General features: G+C 42.0%; 1 protein-coding gene across 1 annotated transcript in view; it reads right to left on the reverse strand.

Moving 5' to 3' along the window:
• Atp8b4 (ATPase phospholipid transporting 8B4 (putative)) overlaps window positions 1-25486 on the reverse strand; it is a 203801-nt gene that overhangs the window by 109301 nt on the left and 69014 nt on the right. Inside the window, 3 exon segments of the mRNA XM_028892728.2 lie at window positions 3813-3895; window positions 6681-6751; window positions 14112-14184. Of these exon segments, the coding sequence (XP_028748561.1) occupies window positions 3813-3895; window positions 6681-6751; window positions 14112-14184 (227 nt within the window).

Here is a 25486-nt window from a genome sequence, read left to right on the forward strand (position 1 = left end):
ATTGATAATTTCTCTCCCCCAACATTCTGCACATCACCTTCCAACACCTTCCAGCATTTTCTAGTACTATGAACACAAGTCAGAGGGAGCTCCTCCTCAATTCCAACTTCATTTTTCTATGTTCTATAAACAAATCTATGAGGTACCTTCAGCACTAGGGTTTTACTGTCTGGTTCTGGTTGGCAACCAAGAGTGATGGAATAGTCTGTGTTGTTTGGGAGGCTTCTGGGTGCTCCCTGACTAAGAATTCATTTTCTTTGTTTGGATAATCCAATTCTTCTGATGTTCTTCTGTCCTCCAGACACCTTAGTGAGGCTTCACACTACACTCTCTCTTTCACTTGTGGAATCGTTCATTTCCAGCTTAATTTCATTTTGTGTTGTTTTTTTTTTTTTTTTTTTCAGTAAGTCTATCTCTTCATTGAATTTTATTCTCATATCCTGAATTGACTTCCTAATTTCAGCATCTGTCTGTGTGTATGCTTCTGGAATTCATTCAATACTTTATTACAGTCTTCTTTAAATTCTTACAAGAGTTTATCCATGCCCTCTGTGAATTCTTAGAATATATTTTTTTTCAATTATTTTTCTGGAGTTTTGTCTAAACAGCTTTCATTTGGGACCATGTGTGTATGCTGTATATGAGTGTATGTGTGCTCACATGTATGCAGGTGCAGGTTTGTGTGCATGAATGTGAAGGTCAGAGATTGCTCCAACTTGTATACTGTTGAGGCAGAGTCCCTTGCTGAACCCAGAGCTCACCATTTCAGTTAGACTGGCTGGCCAGCTTGCTCCCAGAATTCCTTGTCTCTGCCTCCCACACACTGAGACTGCAGTGGGCCACCACTCCCATCCAGATGCTATGTAGGTTCTGGAGATCTAACCCCTCCCCCCATCATGTCTGTGCACCAGGCACTTTTCCCACTGAGCCATCTCCCCATTCCAATCTTGGTTTTTTAGATTGGCTTACACATCTTTCATCCGCTGTAGTTTTTGGTGCGGGTTTCTGATGCAACTATGCTGAGTGGATGTTTAGGTCTCTGTTTGCTGTTCCTGGGGCTTGGCTGGTTTTAGATCAGCTAGTTGAGGTTTTACATTCAACTGGGGTTACTCAGTCCTGATTTGAATGTGAGGTAGCTAAGGTGATTCTAGCCAGGCTAGGTTATACTGTGACTTCTGACCTCGTCAGCAGGCACTTGCTTTGAGCTAGCAGAGAGGGGGTGCCCGGGTGGAGGGGTAGGCCTGAAGATAGTAGGGTTAGGATACAGGAGACAGCAGGGATGTCATCTCCGACCTGAATAGTTGGTTGGCAGTAACTCACATGGATCCTGAGATAGGATTAGGATGCCAGTGGAAAGAGGAGGTGTGGCCTCTGACCTGAGGAGGCAGGAGCTCCATGTGGGTCCTGCGACACCAGAGATTGAAATCCCAGAGGGCTGTAGAGGTGTGGCCTCTAATTTGGGGGTATGTCATTTTCTCTGTGAAGATCCTAAGATGCCAGGGTTAGACGTGGCAGGCATGGCAGTCAAGGTGGTCATGTCGGGCACCACTCAACAAATAGCCACATCTGTCACTTCCTAATATTCCTTACAGTAGCATCAGGGCTCATGAAATATAAGAGGAAAAAAGTAGACAAAAGGCACTGTGTCTCCTTCCTCACCTCACCTCAGTCCAAGTTCCATGGCTACAAAATGGAGTCATCTGCCCTGCCCACATCAGAACTGACATGAGCAGGAAATGGTTTTTACTGTGTTCACACCACTGAGATTTCAGGGTTGCTTGTAATGGCATTGTAGTCTAGGTTACCTGTGCCAAAATCTACGTAAAGGAAGAAATAGTTAAAACAGCCATTTTATGCTTTCTGATCATTAAGAAAACTAAAACTCTTTGATTTATACCTAATTATATGGTGACAGACATATAAAGGTACATTGCTGCCAGGGAAAAAGTGAATAATGATAAATTATATTTAGGTTGCCCTTTTAGGGCTCCATAAATAGTCAATATGGTATTTTAAGGAGTATTTTGAATCATGAATACAATTTACTTTTCTTGGATTCACATAACAGTAACATTTCATTGAAAAAAATTACTTGGTTACAAAATTTGTCATTTGTTTTAATCTAATCAAAATATTTCTTGGGCTATTCAAAGTTTCCTGGCTACCCTTCTAAATTAAATCTTAATTTGGAAGAATATTTTTCTATAAACATTTATTACAACAACAGTCATTTAAGAGAGATTAAAATATTAACATAATACAGGCAGAATTTACAAGCAAATGCCAAGCACGGACCATATATATTCTGAAATGTGTGTTGGAGAAGAGTCACATTATAAACTTGTCTGGCCTTTAACTCAAGGGGCATTGCCAAGACCCTTTATCTTCATTATCTCTCAGTAAACTCCAAAGAAAACATTTCGGAAGGATAGACTTAAGTTAGTAAGACTCTTCAATAAATCAGACCAACCTGTATGGAAATAATGATATTCAAAACCAACCTTGCAAGTGAGTAATGCATAAGACTATTGAGGAGTGACAGGAAAGGCCCAGACTCCCTGGCATGATGCATAAAATTCTACAATTAGTGTCTCTTTTCCTTTACTTTTAAAGGAATTCCTTTGTGGTCATGGGCCATAAAATGTAGCCATCTAGGGTGGGTGGTATCTAGAGGCCTTCCATGGGACTTAAGAAAATAATGTTAGCAGCTAACCTGAGTTCATGGGAGCTCAAGGTCTCTGGACCAACTTTAGGGAGCCTGCATAGGACTGACATAGGCCCTCTGCATATGTGTGACAGTTGTGTAGCTTGGTCTGTTTGTAAGGCTCCTGGCAGTGGGATCAGGACCTGTCTCTGGCACTTAGCTGGCTTTTGCAAACATGTTCCCCATGCTGGATTACCTTGCTCAGCCTTGACACAATGGGGGGAACTTTGTCTTGCTTTAACTTGATGTGCCGTGCTTTGTTCAAGCCCATGGGAGGCCTGCCCCTGAGTGGATGGGGAGTGGAGTAGATGAGAAGTGGGGGGGGAGGAGGAGGGGGAGACTGTGATTGGTATGTAAAATAAATGGAAAAAAATGTTATCTAAATAAAAAGAGAGAGAGAGAGAAGAAAATAATGTTAGCACAAGATATAGCCAGAAACATGTAGAAGCAAAGACCTGCTGAGGAAGTGAGTCTGTGTTGAATGAGATGATGAGGATGATGACGACGACGATGACAGTGATGAAGATGATGATGAAGCCATGGTCAAAAACTTAAGGCAACCGATGCCTGACTGTAACTTGGAGATTCTCATTGAACACCTACTGGTTTCAAAACAGTATGCCACTATGCAAACTACAGAAGCATGTGTGGCAGAAGGCCTGTCTTCATGAGTCATCATCTAAGCACTGGTTTTGTTGCAGAGCTATTGGATGAAAAGCCAGACCTAGGGCTGGAACTAAAATGCCAACCTGTTCACCCTCAGTGAGTCTACACCAAGCTCCAGGAAGCAAAGAGCTACTGAAAGAAGGTCACTATGGGCATCAGGGAATGAGATTCATAAAAGGAGACATGAGGATAAGCTAGGTGGTGGCTTAATAAAGCCATGCTTGCCTTTAGCATGAGCACAAGTGACAGCCATTAGTGCCTGGAAGAAAGGAAGAAGGAAAGAAGGAAGGAAGAAGGAAAGAAGGAAGGAAGGAAGGAAGGAAGGAAAAGAGAAAGAAAAAAAGAAAGAAATCCCAGATAATTTGCTGTTACACTGCCTTCTGGCTTTTAGATTTTTTTTTTTTTTATTTTATTTTTTTTTTTGTCTATTTAAAGCACTTACCATCAAACTTTGCAAGGCTGCTAATATCTGCTCCAAGTTCTGAGGTAACAGGTAGCGCTTGACGAACTTTTAGATTTGTTTCCCTATTAAATGAAAGACATGACATGAACTTTTGTACAGAACAATCCAACAGGGGAGGCAGCCCACAAAACATAAATGAGGAGACCCACAGAACCTGGCTCTGAGTGTCACTCACACACCCCCATACTATCTCAGCAAAGCACGTGGGCGTCTCCAAATTCTGGAGCTGGCATTCCACCCACAGCACATCTGTGTAGCAACGCAGAGATCTGTTTTGCATTTGTGTTCAAAAGAACACAGAACAGAAGAAATATGGTCTCATCCAAACCTACTCACACATCCTATATGAGTTATAAAACACACTGGAACTAGAACACCGTTGCCAAAAGGAGTCCAGTATCACTCCGACGTCTGCTATCTGTGGAGTTTTGTTTGCAAGACACCCGTGGCTACTTTTACAGTAGCTGAAATTCTAATGAGGAAAAGAATGCAGCCTTCCTCTTTAGAGTGTCAACCCAAGAAACTCTTGGTGTTGAATGGCACAGCCAACATGCTGGACAGATCACAGACAACTGCTCTTCTCATGAACAGAACCACACATGTTAGGCAGCAGGCTCTGCTGTGATGGCCAGCGGTGACCACATGGCTGTCACTCCCATACTGTGTTAAAGGGAGTGCCACGCCAGCTTCTGCCTGGGGATTCTTGCCTCACTTTCTCTTCAGCAAACGCTAGTGTGTTTTCTATGAAACCATGAGACCTTTAGGACGAGCTGGCTTTACTTAGCACAGTTCTCTGAAGAATCAGCCCAGTCCTTGTATCTATTAATGAGTTGTTCCTTTTTGTTGCTGAACAGTATTCCACGATGCCCCAGGTTGCTCAACCATTCATTGGAAGATATTCAAGTTATTTCTTTCCTGATGTAAGAAATGCATGTGCCCTAGGCAATCACTATAGAGCTTATGTAAACGTAAGTTTTCATTCCTCTGAATCAAAGTCCAGTTTGAAATTGCTGAGCTATGTGGTAATTTCATGTTTAGTTTTTAAGAAACTGACAAATTGTTTTCCCAAAATGAATATCGCACTTTCCCTCCAGGAACATGAGGGAGATTCTGCTTCTCCAAATCCTTGCCAGCTTTGGAGCTGTCACTGTGCTGGTGACAGCCATTCTTACGGACCTGTGTAACAAGCATTGTGGCATTAATGTTCATGTCACTGATGATGCTGAGTACCTTTTTGTGTGCTTGTTCGCCCCCTGTGTGTCTCCTTTGTCCAAATAGGGTTGCTTTTTTTTTTTTCTCTTTAAGCATTTGTATGTAGTAAAGGTAATTCAGGTGAAGTTCTCTCTCTCTCTCTCTCTCTCTCTCTGTGTGTGTGTGTGTGTGTGTGTGTGTGTGTGTGTGTGTGTGTGTGTGTTGCTCTCTATCTCCACCCACTTCCTCCCTGGAGAAACCAGCCCAGGGCCTTGAGCTTGCTAGGATTGCTAGGAGAATGTTCTACCACTGAGCTAAGTCCCCATTCTTATAGAAACTCTTATGTCCAATCTAACAATCCTTTGACTAGCCCAAATCTCAAAGTCTTTCTCCTATGTTTTTGCCTAAATTTCTTATAGTTTTATTCCTTACATTTGAATTCAATTTCCTTATTAGCTATAAGGCTATTTGAGTTTTATGTTTCATAGTGAGTGCATGGTCTGTGTGCTTTTGGAGGACGGGTCTACTTCATCTAAGTTGTCAAATGTATGTGTGTACAGCTGTTTGTAGTATGGCTTCACGATGCAGCCGCCATCTTCAGGATGTTTTGTCAATTCCCCGTTTGCTAATGGCATTCTGAAGCTGTCTCTTCTCTCCTTGCTCTTTGTCAGCCTTGCTTGAGGTTTCTGGATGAACTGATGTTTTCAGAGAACCAACCGTGTCCCATTGTTTTCATTTTGTCCTGTTTTGTATCGAGTTTTGCGTTTTGCTCTGAATTTGGAGTTTATTTTGCTATTTTCTAGGTTCTTGAGATGGAATGGACAATTGATTTGAGACCCATTCTCTTTTTGGTGCATCAATGTTACCCATTCTCCTCTTAAGACCGCTTTAGCTGAGCCTGAACCTGACCGCTAGGTTACACAGGCTGAACTGTTCCAGTCTCTCATCAAGGCAATGACTTGAAAGGCTCTGGCTGAAACGGTGTGCCTCATGCTGTCTGGTTGAGTCCTACCTTCGCTCTTTGTCAGCTCCAGCAAGCTACCTGGCTGTCTGAACCTAGGCTTCGTGTTCTGCAGTAGGTCTCATACAATACCACCATCAGGATTACAGATCACCTGAGTCACGCACATACAGAGAAATATAGTACCTATACAAAGCGAGTGGTCAGTGGTGTCAGCCAGACAATGGAATCCTCTGCCATAGAACTAAGTGGTCTGTAGCTGGACTCCAAAGCCAGCATCAAAACTGCATCATATCCATCTTTCTTGTCTCTCTGTGTCTTCATTCACCTCTTAAAGCCATCTCAATCTTTCTTCTTGGGAACCTTGATTCCCACCCTCTCATTTTCCTTAGAAAATGAAATTCAAACAAACAAAAACCCCAAAAGGAACCTCGCTGAATAATCCTAGTGTAAAATTACTCATGTTCGCATATTTAGCATAGTATTTCTGAAAGAAACTATGCTAAAGAGTCAACGTTTTCCAAACAAATTCAAGAGAAAAACTGTTTCAAAATGACTGCCACATAGATGACGATGGACTTGACAATTTAGATTTCTATGTTTCACAAGGAAATAAAGAATAAGATTTGTCTGACAGCTGAAGAAGACATGCAAGTTACACAGTAGCCTACCAGCTTCTCGGATTAAGTACTCACCCATCGAGCTCGGCCGTTTCAACATAGCAGAGACCGTGCGGCTCACTACTTGACAGAAGCAGCAGATCGGCCTGGTTGAGAAACCATGACAGAAAGACACTTAAGAACCAGGGCTGTTGAAACCTCTGTCTCCTGCGTCACCCCTCGGCAGCCACAGAGCACCTTGGCACCTGTGAGGAGGGAGGCAGGCCCTCCCACCCCTTTGCCCCTGCTTTCACGCCCCTGGATCATCATGGTGGGAGCTGGGTTCCAGGCAACATGGAAATTACTAGTGATTTACATTGCTGTTTTTGAAAGCCATATATAAATCCTATTTTTCTGGATTTAATAATTTCTAATGAAAAGCAGAAATCTCTTTCCGATAAATAAGCTAGTTAACACTCCTCAGTGCGCTGGTATGTGCGCAGTTCAAAGCAAGGAAGAAGCAGCAGAGGTGAGGGGGAGAGAGAAAACAGAAGGAAAACCGGAGAAAAGAAGAAATGAAGGCAGACGAGAGCAGCGTGGAAGTAAACGGGAGAGATCAGGAAATGATGGGAAGCAGTGGAACACCGGAAAGAGGGGAGAAAGTGGGCCCAAGCCCGGAGCACAGAGGGTGGGCGAGAAAATGGCGGACAGGATTTCTGTACTCCACAATCCACTGTGCTTTAGAAAAGACATCACAGTTCAGTATTAGAATTCTGGCAGGCTGGGAAAGTGTTTTCTCCTCAAATTTAAATTTTTATTTTAGAATAAATATAATTCTGAAAGATTCATCTTAAAAGAACTGACTGACCTAAGTTTCAACAACTTAGTATGAAACTTTAGCCTAGCAATTTTCTACCCATGTCTGAATGATTAGTAGTCCAAGTCTCTAGAAATCTTCTTTTATTTTTGAAAAACATTCTAATTGCTTTATTTTCAAGTCTAGGTGTTAAGTTCAAGATCAATCTACTCATTTAATTGTCTCGATTATTTAAACCATCAACTAGAAATAGGGTAGGGGAAATGACGAGTGTAGTTTTGTCTAAATTAAGACTCTGTGACAGCTCCCAGAGGAAAAAATGTGTTTGAATCATGGTGGCTCTTCCCCAGCTCTGAAGGAATCGCCCCAGAAGCAGTCAGTCAAGGCAGAAATTGCTTTATGAGCCCCTCAGGGTGTTCTATGAAAACACACACAGAGTGTGTCCAATTGTATGCCAATCTTGAAACAAAGCTTACCTAATCCTGACCCCCAAAAAGGAAACATCTGGGCTTTTTTGGGCTGAGGGGCAGATTCATCTTGATCCTGAGTCACATGGTGAAGTTTCAGTATATTCTAGCAGAGGCATGACAGCAAAAAAGAAAATACTCTTCGAGGCTATGACTCTCTATCTTCAGGATAAAAAATAATTTTAAACAAAATCTAGAATTCCCTAATTGTGATCATGTACAACTAGACATCTTTTCAGTGCATAGCCAAAGATGCCTTTGGTACCTGGCGTCGCTTTGCTTCAAAACCCTGTGTAGATAATGACGCAATGTGTCTGTTCAATATTGAATTCAGCTGTGTTAACACTTCTGTGGTAAACAAGGGGCAGCTCTCAGAGCATGCAACCAAGGTACCACCGCCACCTAGTGGCCAAGTTCCTCAACCAGCATCACCCTACTTCCCAGAGACTGAAACACACCTACCTGATCTTAAGCCCTCCTGCCTGACTGTTCCCTGGACACCAAGCCTCCTGCCTCTTCCTGTGTCCTCTATTGTCACCCTGTGCCTGTGCTATCTCTGCTCTTCCTCTCCTTGCTCCCTCCCTCTCCTCTTCCCTACCGCTGACAACTCCCTTAGAGGTTTCTTCCGTTATCCTTAAGGAGGGTGGTGGAGGGACAGGGTTAACAGTGTCCAGCAGAGGACACTGCGGAAGTCATAGCCACCCAGTCAGTCTTTCTAGGGCGCTCAGTAATAATCTTGAAAAGGAAAGAGCAAGAGAATTGTAGCAATGGCCTTGCTAATCCCTGGCCATCCTTCTGTCAGAGGTGGTGGACTGCTAGTGTGTGCAACATGTGGTAAGGGCACAGCAGAAACAGAGCAGGAAGGGGAAGTGTAACTGTCCAAAAGCCTAGGTGGACAAGGCCACTCGTCCATTAAGCCCTAGTCTTTTCTTTCGCCAGTTATTGATGCACGAACTCAGCAATAACTCCCACTAATGAAGCAGCATTTTCCAACACAAACACCTTGCCCCAGCTTCCCTGGGCAAGAGAAAAACCCAAGCAGATACCTAGCAGAAGCCAAAAGGCAGTATTCCCACCAAAGGAAACTTGAGGATATCCTGCTGGTTATCTTTGAGCCCTCAGAGCCAAAGACATTGTCTCCAGGGTTTGTTGAGTTGTTTGTTTGAGTTAAAAGTTTGTTGAGTTAGAGAATAAAAGAAGAAAATATCAAGGAATATCAACCTACAGCCATGAACTTCTTTAAGAACCTATGAAACACTCTCATGACTGAATCACTTCATTCCCTCTAAAACTCTGTGACGGAACAATTCTGCTCTTGATGTCTGGACAAGGAGCCTGTGTAAGTCATATCTCACCCCGCAGTGAAGGAGGAAGGGCATCCCCTATATCCAGCAGTGAACTAAATTAACTAACTCGTGTGCAGCCAGTGACCATCAGAACCAATACCTACTGAAGAGCCAGAGGCTAGAGTCTTGGCACCATCCTTGAAAATGCTCCAGGCTCAAGTTAGGGAACTAGAAACAGAGTTCAGATCCCCTGATCACAAGAGAAATACTCAGCTCTGGTGGCACTGGGATGACGTCTACAAGAAACAGAAATGTCTCACTTTGCTTGGGGTGTCTGCTTTGCTTGTTGGCATTCAGAACATCCTGCTGATCAAGTGTTGAGATACTAAAGATGTATTCACTGAACCAATGCCAGCATGCACTACTTTGGGAGCTTCCAGGATTTTCTAAACTGGGTTCTTCATCTTTACCAATGCACACATTATCTTTACCGTCATCCATTTTATCTCTACTTTCAGTACAAAATACAAATTTTTAAAATTACTACATCATGAGTAAAAACTCAATTAAAGCAGGAAGTGATGCTGTGTGTGACTATTGGTAACATTTTAATTCAAACTTGAAATTTCAGATCCAGTTAGTACACATTGAAAATTATGTACTGGATATATCATTTTGTTTTGCTTTGCTTTAGCAGCCACATTTTTCAATTTAAAAAAAAAAACTAACTGGAAATAAGGAAGGGGTCTGAAGAGATGGCCCAGTGCCTACACACACGTGATTTGCAAGCCTGGCAACCTGAGTTCAGATCTCTAACCTTCATGAATTCAGGTATGGCCACCTCCCCCGGAGGTGTACCTGTACCCCCGGAGCTATGGATCAGTGAGACTTGCCCACCCCAGCCCAGCTGAAAGATGGCAAGCTCTGGGTCCAGTGAAAGACCGTGTCTCAAAGGAATAAAACAGAAAACACAAGCAGGCATTCGGTGTCTCCTCTGGTCAAAACACAGGTCACACAGCCACATGTGTGCACATACACAGCCTGTTGTGGAGTATCTGTTTAGCTAAGCAAACATGTGTTACATTTGTTTATGCTGTGTTTTTTTTAATTATGTAAAGGTGTGTTGCTTTGTTTATGCTGCATTTGTTTAATTCTATAGAGATACGTTACTGGTTTACCTTGCCTAAGGCACTTGATTGGTCTAATAAAAAGCTGAATGGCCAATAGCTAGACAACAGAGGGCTAGGCGGGGCTGGTGGGCAGAGAGAACAAGTAGGAAGAGAAAAGAGAAGGGAGAATGAGTGAGAAAGAGAAGGAGACATCTGGGGCCAGACAGACAGACAGACAGACACAGAGTAAGACATACATAATGAAAGAAAGGTAAAAGGCCCCAAGGCAAAAAGTAGATGAAGAGAAACAGGTTAATATAAGTTATAAGAGCTAGCAAGAAAAGAGCATGAGGCGAGCACTTGTAACTAATAATAAGTCTGTGTGTCATAATTTGGGAGCTGGTTAGTGGCCCAAAAGAGAGCCTGTTACAGCATCCACACATACAAACAAATTCTTTATAGACGATGGTTAGTAACAAAAAAGAAAGCTAGAAGAATAACGGTGTGGGGGGGGGCACTTCTTCACATACAAGTTCTTTCTCTGGGCAGAAGGAATTATTTTTTCCTTCTGAACTGGTGACTTAGAAATGGAGAATTGACCACTTACTTCTATTTTCATTTTGAGGAGAAAATTGTGTTTTGGCCTTTTATACTTTCACAAGAATCTGGGGTTTTTTTAATATTTACTATTTTCTTAGAGATTCTCAACTTAAATCTCACAACAGAGAATTTAACTACTGCAGACGCAGGAAGCACCCCTCTCTAGGGAAGACCTCTCTACACAGCCAAACTCTCAGTGTTCAGCATGGTCAGGCTCGGTACCTGGTTTGTCCCCACCACCAGGAAAGCCAGCAGACCGAGAGCACTAGTGCTGAATGTGGGCCCAGTGTGAATGGGACGCCCAGCTCCAGGTTCAAAGTTTAGTGCCATCAAGAACTTGCTAATGTGTGTCCAGCAACTTATGTGGTTCTCCTAACGCAAGTTGACCTCACTGTGACATATGAATTACATTATGCATTTTTCCCAATCCCCAAACAAAATGTGGAAGTCTAGAATTCAGTCCCAGATTTGGGGCTCTTGCATTAACAAAAAAGAGAGGGGAGGAGGCAGAAGAGAAAGATGGAAGGGAAGGAGAAAGTGTGGAACAAAGAGGTGTGTAGTCCTTGTTGCCTAGGAAGACAGACCCTAATTGAGAAAATGCCTCCATCAAATGGCCTCTAGGCAAGTGTGTGGGGCACTTTCTTGATTTAGTGATTGATGTGGGAAGGCCCAGTCCACTGTGGGAGGTGCTGTCCTTGAGCATGAGGTCCTGGGTTGTATAAGAAAGCAGACTGAACAAGCCGTGAAGAGCAAGTCAGTAGTACCATTCCTCCATGGCCTCTACTTCAGCTCCTGCCTCCAGGTCTCTGCTCAGCTTGAGTTCCTGCCTTGACCCCTTCATGAGCTGTAAAAGTTAGTAAACACTCCCCTCCACTAGGTGTTTTTGGACATGATCTTTGTCAGAGCTAGAGAAACCAAACTAGGAAAGAGGAGATTGGGGAAACAAAGGTACCTAATTCTCAGCATGTCTACAAATTGGCAATTTCAGGTGAACTCCTTTTCTTGTCCAGAATTTATTGATAAAGAGATATAAATCAGGTTGAAAGTTTTAACTTGGAACAGATAGATGTGTACTAAATCTGAGTACATGGCAGATCATATGATTTCCAGCAGCCAGGTCTGGAGCCCCCAATTCTGAAAACCTAGACTCAAAGCAATTGTTCTGAGAAAAAAAAATAGATTGTAGTACTTGAGGAGTTGGGGGGTCAGAGTTAGAGTACCAGATTTAACTCTTGGCTCTCCATTAGAAAATTATTTGTGGATCCCATGCCTTTGTCTTACCTTCTACAAAGTGTAAATAATGAAACAGTACATAAACTGCCCTCCCTGGGTCAAGACGAGCAGTAAGCTAATTGAGTCATATAAGACTATGTGACATAGTCTTAGCCATTGTGATCATTATCTTCATGCGCAGACTTCCTAAGGTATACTGCAGAATAAAAAGCCCTAAGTAGATCTTCCTAGATATCTGTGAATATCACTCCCCAGACATAAACTCCCCCCCCCCGGCAGGCCCTGCCTCCAGGCAGCTGGGGGGAACACTAGATGTCCCTGGTGATTAAAGTGCATCATCTGTAAAAGCTTTGCTCACTTCTGAAACTATTCATAGGTGTGCAATAACTACACATGGTCAAACCTTGAGTGAAATGACTTGGTTAATAGGTGCTGTGGTGTTTGGAGGACTTGGGAGATCCTCTTCTTCTCTTTTAATCGAAGAGTCAAACAGAGAAGAATGGAGAGTTTTAAAAGTGTTAACACAGTTAGAGCCTGGACTTTGGGACCGTGGGCCAAAGAGTCTTGCTCATACTTTGCCAGGGGCAAGGGTGAGGGGATGCAAGCTATTAAGAGTATGGGTTTGGTGCCATCCCTCCCTGGTGAAAATGAGAGGATCATAAGCATTCTCTCCCTAACATCTGCTGTGTCCAATGTGAGAACCACAGGTCATAGATAGGCATTTGAATACAGAGCAATTAAAATTCAAAACACATTCTTATGCTTGCCCCCCTGGGATTCATTTCATGGGAGGCATTGCAGCAGTACACAGAGACTTGGCTCCCAGCCAGTTCCTTTAATCATCTACCTCAACCCCACCCACAGACGGTGTTCTGCAAACAGGTGTCACCTCCTAGTTTTATGTCCCCTGTTTTTACTGGTGCCAGAGGTGTCATTTAAGTCACATGAAATAAAAGTAAATCAATTATGAATGAGAACCTGGCAGACTACCCATGTTTGAGGGATCCAAGACACAGGGCACAGACTTTGAGACCTCTGTTTTGGCTGTACTGACAACATCTTGCTTATTTTTGTGTGGGTTCCCAGCTATTTTCCAAAACCGGAGAATAAGCCACTTGAAGTATGAACTCGTGGGCAAATGGCTGGTCCACCCAGAAGCCCCTTTACACATGTTCCTCCGCACTCTCCAGGCACAGATGGTGCAGTGGTACAAGGCAGATTCTGAGAGGGAGTGTCCAGCATGCTCCACTTAGGTGGCTTTTTTTTTAAGAGATTATAGAGCCATATTTTTCCTTCATAAAATATCAAAACTTTAATAAAGAACACAGTTAGATTCAGAAAACTGCATACAACATAAAAAATTTTATGTGATCTTATATACATTTGGTACAATCAATATAATAATTTGAATTTTCAGTTTCTGATCTGCACCATTTTTATCATCTTAAATCTGACTTTAACTGCAGTTATCTGTCTACATTTTAGTGACTGAACTGGCTTTTACTTAAGAAATTGCAACACTGGTTGCTTGCAAATATAAATTATGATGCATTTGATTGCAAAATCCTTACTAGTTCACCTTTTATCAATTTAGAATCATAACATGAATTTTATCTTTAGTGTGTTTCCTTCAAATGTGTTGCCATTTAAGAACACTAATTGCAATATTAAGAAATAGCATTCAAAATGTATGAAGATAAACTATTTAGGGTACTCAGGAGCATTTTTTAAAACTCTTATTTACATATTGATTTAAATTGTTCTGCATTTGTTTAAGTTTCCTTAAGGGAACAAACAGGGAGAAAATTAGTGTTAATCTCAGCATTATCCAAGTCACCATGTCACTGAAAGTCGTGTCTTTTAAAGTATTTATAATTGAAACTTGTTCTAATGTATAATGGTATTCCTTCCTTGGTGACTCCAGATTATCGCAGATTTACTAAATTTGCAAATACAAATACTTCAGTGTGGATTATTCTAATCTGAGATCAAGTCATACAATAATGAATACTCACAGCAACAAACTGGTTATTTTCTAATTTAATGATGTCTCCAACTTTAACATTCATCCATTTTTCATTCTGCAGTCTGAGAAAAAGAACAGAAATATTTTGTTCAACAACGGAGAAAAATAAAAAGTATAACCAAAAGTTATATCCATATGCACATAATGGAGTAGAAGAACCAGACAAGACTTTGCTAAAATGGGAAGTCAAGGGACTCATTCACAACCAATGAGCAATGTGGGTGTCAGAGAGGTTAAATACTTTGTCTGTGGATGTCTGGTGAGTAGTGAAATACCTAGAAAAAGCTCAAAATGCTGAACTCTTGGCTGAGGGTCTGTGCAACCAAGCCTTGATGCCAGCTTGATGCCCTTTTTATACAACCTCTGTGGTCTCTCAGAAGATCCAACTACTTACATTCTTCTCAAGCTCTCAGCTAGTAAGTACAGAAACAGAACTGCCATTGTCTCAGACGTCAATTAACAGGAAACAAAAAGACAATAAGATAACAGCAAAAGAGAACAGTCCAGGGCAATGGGTCAAATGCAAATAAAAGGAAAAGTTACAATTTTGGAAAGGACAAGAAGGATGGGTGATTTAAAGGAAAAAAAAAGTGCCTGAAAGAACAGATGAAGAAGCCTCCACAGTATCCTCATGCTGTGGAAGGGTGGCTTTGGTGGCATTCTAATAGCTTAAGACTATCGACTCAGAACAGAGATCAACAGACCGCTAGCTTCCTTTGAAGCATGTGTATGTATGTAAGGGAGTCCCATGCCCAGTCTGCACCAAGTTCACAAAGGGCTTGTGAGGAAAAGCAATTGTGTTCATCGGATCTAGCCTTGGGTGACAAGTGAGTCAGAGTTGCCCAAAGCCAGACAGGCCTTGAAGAACAGACCACCTGAAGCGGGATACAGTGCCCTGATCCTGCCTTCCGAAACAAACTCCTTGAAACGTAAAGCAGCTTTGCTTTCCAGCTGATCATTCTCATCCTGCTTCTTAGAAATCCCTTCCTAGAAGCCAAGACTGTTGGAACAGGGTAGGTACCCCCAGTAAGTCAGGTGAATTCTGCCGTGCAGCTTTTCAAAACTAGCCCAGTTTACTTGCTTTATAGGCTGGAAAATAGATTTAAATATTTATACAACTGTGAAATGTGCCTCACACTACCAACCCTGCTGGGTCATTTGGCTTGAGAGCTCAAAGGATTATTCTTTAATATGGATCCAAGTACATGTTGTTCTGGAAGTCTCTCAGCTGTAGCATTTTTGTCTCTAGCCAAAACTGGATCATTTTTTTTTTTTTCAGTACCACGCTTTGCTGGACTCTCTAGCCCAGTGACACCGGGGGAATGGAGGAAGCCTTGTAAGCCTCACTGGTCTCTCTCTCAAAGGTACCGAGTGTTGCTGTTTATTTCTCGTGGGGACTCCTCCCTTGCAGCATCCATGACATTTCTCAGGGGACTGTCTACTGGAGACATGACGTGACGGAGCAGAGAAGGACATCTTGTGTGGCTTTGTGGAAGCTGGGCTGCTACTGAAATGCCCGGCAGTCTCTGTTGCAAGTGTCTGTTTTGAGGAGAAGCTAGGACTAGTGTGGCTTCGTTTTGAGGTTCTGCACCTACTTCCATGTTCCACCCTCCCTCGGGGTTTTATTATTTCACACATAAGCACGCCCTTTGTGATGCTTGGGGTGTTGGACACTAAACGTTATTGCCATTCGTCTAAAATCTGAATGTAAATCATTTTACATTTAGACTTGTTTCATGTAGTGTGGGGCGTTTACCCACCACCCCCACAGTTCCCCAGAGTTTTCTTGAGTGCAATCAGCAGGAAATATTAGATAGAAGGATTTATAGCGGAGAATCTTGTGGAGATAAACAGATAGAAAATAAAGGATAGCCTCGAGAGGGCCTGGAACCTATTCCAACGGGCCCCGACTATCTCTGGCCCAGGGTTTTTATAGAGACGCCAAGGGGTGGAGCAAAAGACCTCCTCCCCCAGCACAGCCAAGTACAGACCATCTCACACCTGCACTCAGGCCCGTGGTCCTGATCATCCTCTATTCGGACCTGCAGGGTAAAGCCACGAGGAACCCGAGAACGGGCTCCCACAATGTAGCAACACTATTAACAGTTATCTCAATTAATCCTCATGACAAGTCATGAGCTAGGTCCCGCTTCAGCTTGGATTTTACGAGAACCTGGGGTTCAGAGAAGTTGGGGTATTCACTCTATTTGAAGTATCTATTTAAAATTCAGATGCCCACACACTTTGATATAGGCATCCCACTTTAAAGAGCCGATTGATTATAAGAGAGCTTAAACATGAGTATATAAAGATGATCAGTGCAGCATTATTTACAGAACTCAGTTGGAAACTACTAATGTACCATGGTATAATTACTTAATCATACATTATACATGTTCAGCAGAATTAAATGTTGTTACACTCATATTCAGCAGGATAGTATAACCAAAGGAAAATGATAGGTCCAGTGTGCTGGCATGAAACAGGTCTAAGTTCCATTGCTGTTAAAGGAGGACTGTTCAGAAGCCTGTATGTGCATGGCAAGATCCATGTTTTGAGACAAGGGTGTTCTTACACAAGTTTTTTTTTTTTAACATTTTCTTCTATTTTTTGAGATTGTAATATAATTACACCATTTCCCCCTTCCTTTTCTTCTCTCCCAGTCCTCACATGTACCTTCCTTGCTCTCTTTAAAATTCATGATCTTTTTTTTCACTAATTGTTGCTACATGAATATATGTTTATGTATATACATACATATTTCTAAATACAATCTGCTCAGTCTGTATGTTACTTGTATGTCTGTTTTCAGAACTGACCACTTGGTTTGGGATAACCAGCTAGTGTGCTCTTCCCTGGGGAAGACTACTCTCCCAGTACCAACCTTCCTTAGTAGCCTGTAGTTCTTCATGTAGGGTTGAGGCCTCGTGAGCTTCCCCTGTCATTGTCAGCGAGTCTACTGGTGTTATCCCTGCTGAGCTCCTGCTTCGGGAGTCATCTTGGTGAGACTTTATGGGGGTAGCTTCTGGCGTTCTTAGCAGACACAGTCTCACAGCAAACTCCTGATCCTCTGGCTCTTGCAGGCTTCCCACTCCTCCCACCCCCTTCTTTAGTGTTCCCTGAGCCTTAGGTGTGAGTCTCGGGTTGTAGATGTTCATAGGCACTGGGCTCCACAACTGTGCATTTTGATTAGTTGTGGTTTTCTGTACTGGTCTCCATTTGTTGCAAAGTTAAGTTTCCTTGATGATGGGTGGGGACTACACCTATCTGTGGGTATAAGGACAAATATTTAGAGTGTAGTTAAGGGTTATGATGGTTTAGTGAAGTGGTGGTTGTAGGTTCTCCTCTAAGATTCATAACTTCACTGGCCCTGGGTAGTCGGCTAGGTTCCCAGTACCAAGCATGATTTCCCTCTGGTTGAATGGGCCTTAATTCCAACTAGAGAGCTGTTGGTTACTGCCAAGTTATGCATGTCACTTCTGTACCCTTAGGGTTATCTGCCATGCTGATCGTTGTTTACATATATATTTTAACAAGCTGTCCTAGTTCGATTCTGTTGCTTTAATAAACACAATGACCAAAAGCACCTTGAGAAAGAAAGGATTTATTTCATCTTCCACTGCCGGGTCACAGCCCGTCACTGAGAGAAGTCAGGGTAGGAACTAAAGCAGAGACCATGGAGGGATGCTGCTACTGGCTTGCCCCGCCCCCATGGCTTGCTCAGCCTGCTTTCTTAGACAACCTAGGACTACCTGTCTAGAGATGGCGCTGCCCACAGCGCCTGGGCCCTCCTTTATCAATCATTAATCAAGAAAAGGCCCTCACAGATTTGCCCACATGCCAATCTGATGAAAGCAATTCTTCAGCTGAAGTTCCCTCTTCCCAGGTGACACTCACTAGTTTATATCAAGTTAATTAAAAAAAAAAAAAAAAACTAGCCAGCCTTCATGCCTTTAAAGCCTCCATGAAGGCATTCCAGGAATGTTTGAGTAATCACCACTGGTGAAAGGAAACCCAAGAAACCAGAAGGAATGGGAGGTTTCATTTCCATTGTGTGCTCAGTTGTCAGTATTACATAAGTTGACCTTTATAGGTCAATTTGGTGCAAAAAAAGAGTCGTGAAAGCTTCCTCTTTATTTGTTTATGTGTATAGGTATTCTGGCTGCATGTATATCTGTGAACCACGTGTATACAATGTCCAAGGAAGCCTGAGAAGGGTGTTGAATCCCCTTGAACTAGAGCTACAGACCGTTGTGAACCACCATGTATGTGCAGCAAATTGAACCTGGGTGCTCTAGAAGAGCAGTCAATGCTCTTAACCCCTGGGCCATCTCTCCAGCCCCATGAAAGCTTTCTTCAGGTTACATCTAGGCTTCAACTAGAACCCAACTTTGTCTGGCTATGAAATTCATAGCATTAATAAATCTGCACTTATTGCTCATCTTACTTTACTTTTCATATTAAGTACAACCTACCTGCCTAAAAAGAGAATGAGCCCTAAGGAGCCGAAGCAATCTGAGCAGGGTGATGGTGCTCAGTCCCAGTATTCAACACCAACTGATCCAAAGTTAGTTAGTGTGTAGTCATGGTCCCCTGACAGAGATGCTCAGTAGACAGCAGACAGTTCTGCTTCTTTTCTACCCCAGCACTGTCCAAGTTGCACTGGAGTAAAGAGGACCATTTAGCCCCCATGAGGCTAATGATTACACTGATGAGTGGGATCTCGTTACACTGATAATAATGCTCATATATTTGGAATCTACTTCTGTTGAAGAATTCAGGTCTCTCCCTCCTTTTTGTCCCTTCTTCTTAGTAAAATGCCCCCACAGTGGCAAAGATTGCATGGGGAGGGCTGTGGTCGGCAGCTGAAGGGGTCTTCTCGCTGATTTTACCAAGGACAGAGGGAAGGAGAAGCAGAGATAACAAAGCTGTGGTGCTCCAGCACAGATAGTTTAACAATTTGCTGAGAAGAGCAACCAGCCACGTGCTGTCTGCCTGATTATTCATATGAGTTTAAACCGTGTTACTCAGAAGCAGAAACGTACAGACAATATTGAGCCTTCCCTTTCGGAATCAAAATGATCCCTTCACTTACCAGTTTTTACCTGAATACACCTGCCAAATGTTGTACAAAAGGAACTTCTCTGAATCACTCTCTCCAGAGCCCCTCTAACTTCTATAAATTCTTAGGATTTGGATAATAGACGGTTAATCCAAAATGAAGCCAGAAAGAATGCAAAAATCATTTCAAAGGAAGATTATTGTATTTGCTTGCCTGCATTAACAGTGAGGAAAAGGCTCTAGACTGACCACAGAGAAAGCAGAGCTGTTCAGTCAGAACCTTTGACAGCATGTCCACAGGATCAGTAGGCAAGATTTGATGGATACATCTCTCAGGAAAGAACTCCGAATGTTGTAATTCCAGGATGAAGGACGTGTGTTACATTTTCTCATATTTTTTTTGAAAGCTATCAGACAAGTAAATGTCTACTGAGGCAGACTGTATGGAATTTTAATACGTTATATTAAAGTGTAGAAATGGGACATGCCCGCAGTGATGATAGAAAGCACTTTTCAGTGGCTTGATATGGTTTGCTCTACTCTGAGCACCCACTCTTTCTGGAAGTAACACCCCTAACTTCTTAACACAAAGTCTAACCAAAAGTAACCCCAAGAGATTATGAGCCTTGTCACTTATTAGATCTGCAGCCAGATTTAGTGCTAAACAGTTTCTAAGAAAACAGTTTTAATTCACTTTAAAATAAATTGTGATGTTTATCATCTTGAGTTCCTCAGAAACAGGATAACATACAGGTAAAATTCTTGAGCAGTTGACCACCCACGGACATGTGATGTCATCCTCCATCAATGAGTTCAAGACCACCCTAATATGGCCAGAATCATCACTGTAAGCTAGACTACCACACTGCGTGTCAGGACTACAAGGGGCATTAGATACAAACTATATTCATCAAGTAATCTAGAAAATAGTGGAAAATATAAGTCTGGCTCTTAAACAGATACACGTAAATCATCTTTGTCCTCCAGTACTTGGAACACGTGAATATTTCCAATCCCCAATGAAGAGCACCTGCACTTTAGAAAAATGACTTCACTGTAGAGTACTTGCCATGCCTTTGTCATCAGTGGTCCAGGGAGAAAATTGATAGAGCCAAGGGCTTGTCTAATAAAGGATATATTAACTTTCAGTCCTCAAGATATTCCAAGCTTTCCCCCATGTACAGTGAGCTCATCAGAAAACTATATGCCTGGACTTTATTATGATGATCCCTCTAGACTCATCTTCTCAGAACCATGACTTCAATCAGGATTTACTTATGGTCATAAGTGAAATATCTCTCCCCCTGAGGCTTCAACCATTACGTCATTCACATTTCTCTCAGCACCAGGATAAATCACATCGTTCATGATCACTAGATAATACATCCGTCCATTGGATTATTCGTTTTGTATCCTCGGCACCTCTGTTATGAGGAGAAACAGAGTTTAAGCTCATGTTTCCATGTATAGACAACAGTCGTAGTGGGTTGTTTAAACAAAAACTAGAAAATTTTACTAAAGGACTGTGTCTTCCAAAGATAATAGACAATCTTGATACCTAAAAATACAAAATTCTGACTAGAAGAGATTAGAAGCGGGAGTTGATTTTTTTTATGCCCCAAAGATAAAATATTGGCTTCCTACTTATAACAGAAATGAAGTAAAATACTAAAAAGAATGAATGTTATAGGATCACAAAACATGCACTTTGCCACCAATCAACCACGTGACTTTGCTCAAGAGTTTGACTAAAACTGGAATTTCCATCCAACTGCTCCTGTCAGCCTTTCACGGCATCTGTTAGATTGAGGTCTTCAAAGTCGCATAAACACTTCAACATCCATCTGCCATGACATTTGTGACCCTCAAATGAGATGCAGCCACAAAAAGCATTTCTAAACCATAAAGTAATAATACATGTATCTAAAGTGCTGTGACTATTTTTATTATTTCTAGGCACTGATCAGAAGGATAGCAAATAGATTTTTATTGTAAGTCGTTGGAGGAGCCGTTTGTGCTCAGTGTTTGTGCATAAGAGCTACCTGTGTTTTCTCCCATCAGAAATTTGTCTCCACCGGTCCAGTCACAGACTCGCTAGTGACAGTTGTGTTCTATGACCAGTCCGTCCTCATGTTTTATTTTACTCATCACAGTTGACTGCCCTTCTGTCTTTAATCTCTTTGCTTTATATCCAGAACAAGAGATTCAAGTGGCTTTGTTTTACTTACTAGTCATTCTGCTGAGGTTTAGAAATACCCACCACAGACCCATTTGTTGAAGAGCTGGTCACAGCCTGTGTTGCTACAGAGAGGGAGGAAACTTTTAATACATGGGGTCTAGTAAGAGTAAGTTAGGTCATTGAAGGGGAATCTTAAGGAGGCGATTAGGATCCAGACCCAAAACCCTCATCCCCATTTTGCTTCCTAACAAAGATGAAGGAGCAATCTCACCCTGCACATGCTCCTGTCCTGGTTTTCTAAGCCTCACTACTGTCCCCAAAACAATGGAGTCACCTGACCATGAGCTACAATAAGCCTTTCTGTCTTTTAAATCATGAGGACTGAGTTTGAATCCCAATATGCATATAACAGGATGTATGCCCTGTAAATGTCTGTAACTACAGTACCAAGGGATCCAATGTGCTCTTCTGAGCCCCATATGCACACAAACACACACACACACACACACACACACACACACACACACACACTCATACAGACACACAAATGCATATATAATTAAATCATGAAAGAACACAAAATGTGAGGATGAACACAAAAATATCAAGAAGTTGTTGACAACTATCAGGAAGTATTATATATAGACAAAGATTCATTGCACTGTTCTATTTGTATGCCTGTATGTTTAAAAATTCAACAAAGAAAAATATATGATGATGATAATGATAGATAGATAGATAGATAGATAGATAGATAGATAGATGATAAATAACTGATTGATTGATTGATTGACTGGTAGGTTGATTGGTTGATTGATTGGTAGGTAAATTTATATATATATATATACATAAATAAATAGATTATTGATAGATTTATTGATTGATAGATTTTTAAAGATATGTAGATAGATGATCGATAGATATATAGAAAGATAAATAGGTGATAGGTAGATGATAGATGATAGCTAGATAATCCTACTTATGCTTATGACCTTCACTGATACAACCAAAGTTTGTGACATTGCCATCTCACCTGGACATAACTTGTCCAGTATCTATGCAGCAACCAGAGAAATTTTCATGTTATCCCTACAGTTTTCCTGTTAAAATCCTCTGTGGTTTCTCATGACACGTAACATAAAACTGAAGTTAGCATTCTTCACAATTACTAAGAATTGGCTCTTGACTGAGCACAGTTGCCCGTGCCTGTAAACTTGGAATTCTGAAGCAGGGGGCTAACCACAAGTTTGAGCCCATCCTAGGTACATAGCTCAAGAACAGCCTGGGCATAGAATGAGACCCTGTCTAAAATATAAAAATAGTAGCTGGTTTCTGTTAGCTCCTCAGAACTCTGCTTTATCACAGTACCCCAGTATTGATGGGACCTTATCATCACCCAGCTCATTTCCAGTCCTAAGCTTTTACACTTGTTATGACTTTTACCCATGATCTTGCCATAGCTATCTCCCTCTGAAACAAAATCTTACATCTATCAAGAGGCCATCATATCCACTTCTACTAACTACCTGCCTCCAGCCCCCACCCAGAGCATCCAACTCCAATAACTAACCACCTGAGTTCAGTTGGTGCTGGCCACATGTGCATGGGTGTAGAGCCATCCACTCGGACATGGGGAACCTGAAATTACATTGTGTATTTAAATGACTATCTTTCCCATTGGAAAGCAGGCTAAGGCTGTGTCTGGCTGTTTGTTCCTGTATCTTTGACATGTAGAAATGCACTTGGTATGCTGTGAGTTTGGGAGATATTTGCTGAGTAGAGATTTGAGTGGAGTACTATGCATGTAGTCACTCACACTACGTACTTATTTACACAGCTAGCTCTGGAATAAAAGTAAGAAACAATTTCATATGACTATTCTTACTGGCCAGACCCTAAGACAGTGTAAGGGAGAGAACACAAAGAATAGCAAGAAGTGAGGGGCACGATTGTATAATTACAATGTAAAACACACCAGGTGGGAGAAGAAAAGCATTGTTCATTTTTTTTTATAAAGAACAGACTTCAGATTTACATTTCACATGTGCAAAGAGTCAAGCTGCATCTCCTATAGCCCATGTCCTTCATTCTTCTCAGTCTCCAGTGTCTCCATAATAATCTGTGTCTTGAATGCACCCTGCTAGCTGAAAAAGTGAATGCATTCTACTGAATTCCACAAACATGGAGCACCTACTGCTAGCCAAGCTTGAACTAAGCAAGGGAGAAACCCAGTGCGGTGTCAATCAGTTCTGAAGAAGCTGACAAGAAAGGGTGCTGAAGAGGGCTAACTGCTAGAATGATGTGCCTATGGCAGCATTCGCTGTTGCCATGACGACACAAAAGTGGGTAGAAGAGCTAGAAGGAAAGAATGCATTGGAGTTTTGAAAGGCCAGTGTTCTGGTGTGGCTGGAGGGGGTGCTAGAAGGACTAGACCAGCCAGAGGCCACTATGGAAGGAGTGGCTGGGAAAGTTTTAAAATAGGAATGCATTTGATCTGTGCTATTTTGTGAGAAGAAAACAGGGAGGAATGTGGACGGTTCAGCAATGCCTAATCCTACTTGGAGAAACACCACTCAAGCCAACAAGAACCTTTAGGTAATACCCTAGAATACAATATTGTTGTTTCCTACTGGAGGGATGTTTTTAGAAGACAATAATTAAAATAATCCCTGACAGAATACAAAGAAATGCAGGCCAATATTAAATAATGAGTATAAATAGGCAAGTCGCAGAAAGAAAGAAATTTTTAAAAAGCTAATGAAAGTTGAAAAACATATCACTAGAAATCAGGTGTGTAAGACAGATCTCCACACTTAACAGACTGATGCAACTTTTTAAAAGCCAATATTCAAAGTCACGATGATGCTGTTGGAAAACTACATTCACTCGTTCAGATGGGAGAATGAATTGGCATAAACTTCCTGGAAATGAACTCAGCAACATGGGACACACTGCAAGTGCAGAGAGAGAAGGAAGAGGAGGATGAAGAGCCAGCAGTGTGTTCCCCAAAACATTAGGAAAGAGTGTCCCTACCAGTCTGGGTGCAGAAAGAGTGGTGGTCTCTTAGCCACATGAACTAATGCACAAAAAAAAAAAAAAACAAGTCTTCTGAAAGTTTCTTCTGTAATGAAGGGTTGAGGGCAAAAGCAGAAAGGCCAACCAAGAAAATAAGATGCTTGCTGAGCTGTCCTTGGGGCGAGAAACAGCGCAGACCCTGAGTGTCTGTGGCATACGGAGGAGGGTAAATGTCCCTTTCCCCATTTTTAATTTGTCTTGTTCTTATATATTTAAACACATTTTATACTATTTGATTCATTAAAATTTCAGCAGGAAATGTTATAAGGAAGAAAGTAAATTTCCTTCCGAAATCAGTCACCTAGCAAGAAGTCCTGGCTCTGAGATCCCAGACCGTCATTCTAATGAGCTAATGTTTGCAGAGCCAGTGCCCCTCAACTGACGCTGATAGACAGTAAACAGATCGTGCGATCCGATCAGGGCCAGTAATTTCCAACAGATACTTAATAACTAAGTCTAGAAAGAAGAAAAAAAACAGTTCTTTCCTTTTGGCAGAAAAAAAAAAACCCTATTTTTTTATATTCTAAAACTATTTACAGTTCATATGGTTTCCAGACCCCCTCTCCAGAAGCAAGGGCCTCATCCCCTGGCCTTTCTCAACGCTCCACATGTGACTCCTCAGGCAGCCAGCCAGACAAGCATTTGATTTGAAATGAAGCCTTGAATTTAGCAATGTGAAGGGGAAGCCGATCTGAACACACATGCCTGGGAGGAACAAGGACACCAGATGGGTCAAACTGTCAGCCTGACAATTGAGAAAACCTTGCTAGGAAGGCAAGGACTGTACGGGCACTGTGGGCATCTCTGCCCTCCACGCCAGCATCTAGAGCCAACCCAGCCTGGCATTTCTGTCTGTCTGTCTGTCTGTCTGCCTGCCTGCCCTGCTGCACCATTGGTCCTCCACTGTTTAGAGTCTGTTTCTTCCTGCCAGCGACATCCAGCTCCTCTCTCCTCTGCCCTTCCCATGCTTCCTTTCTTTAGTAGGTCAGTCACACCTGCCAGTCATTTTCTCAGCCAGGACATTTCCAAGCTTTTTTTGTCTTTAAATC

This window comes from Peromyscus leucopus, chromosome 4 (genome assembly GCF_004664715.2).
Source record: "Peromyscus leucopus breed LL Stock chromosome 4, UCI_PerLeu_2.1, whole genome shotgun sequence".
Lineage (NCBI taxonomy): Eukaryota > Metazoa > Chordata > Mammalia > Rodentia > Cricetidae > Peromyscus > Peromyscus leucopus.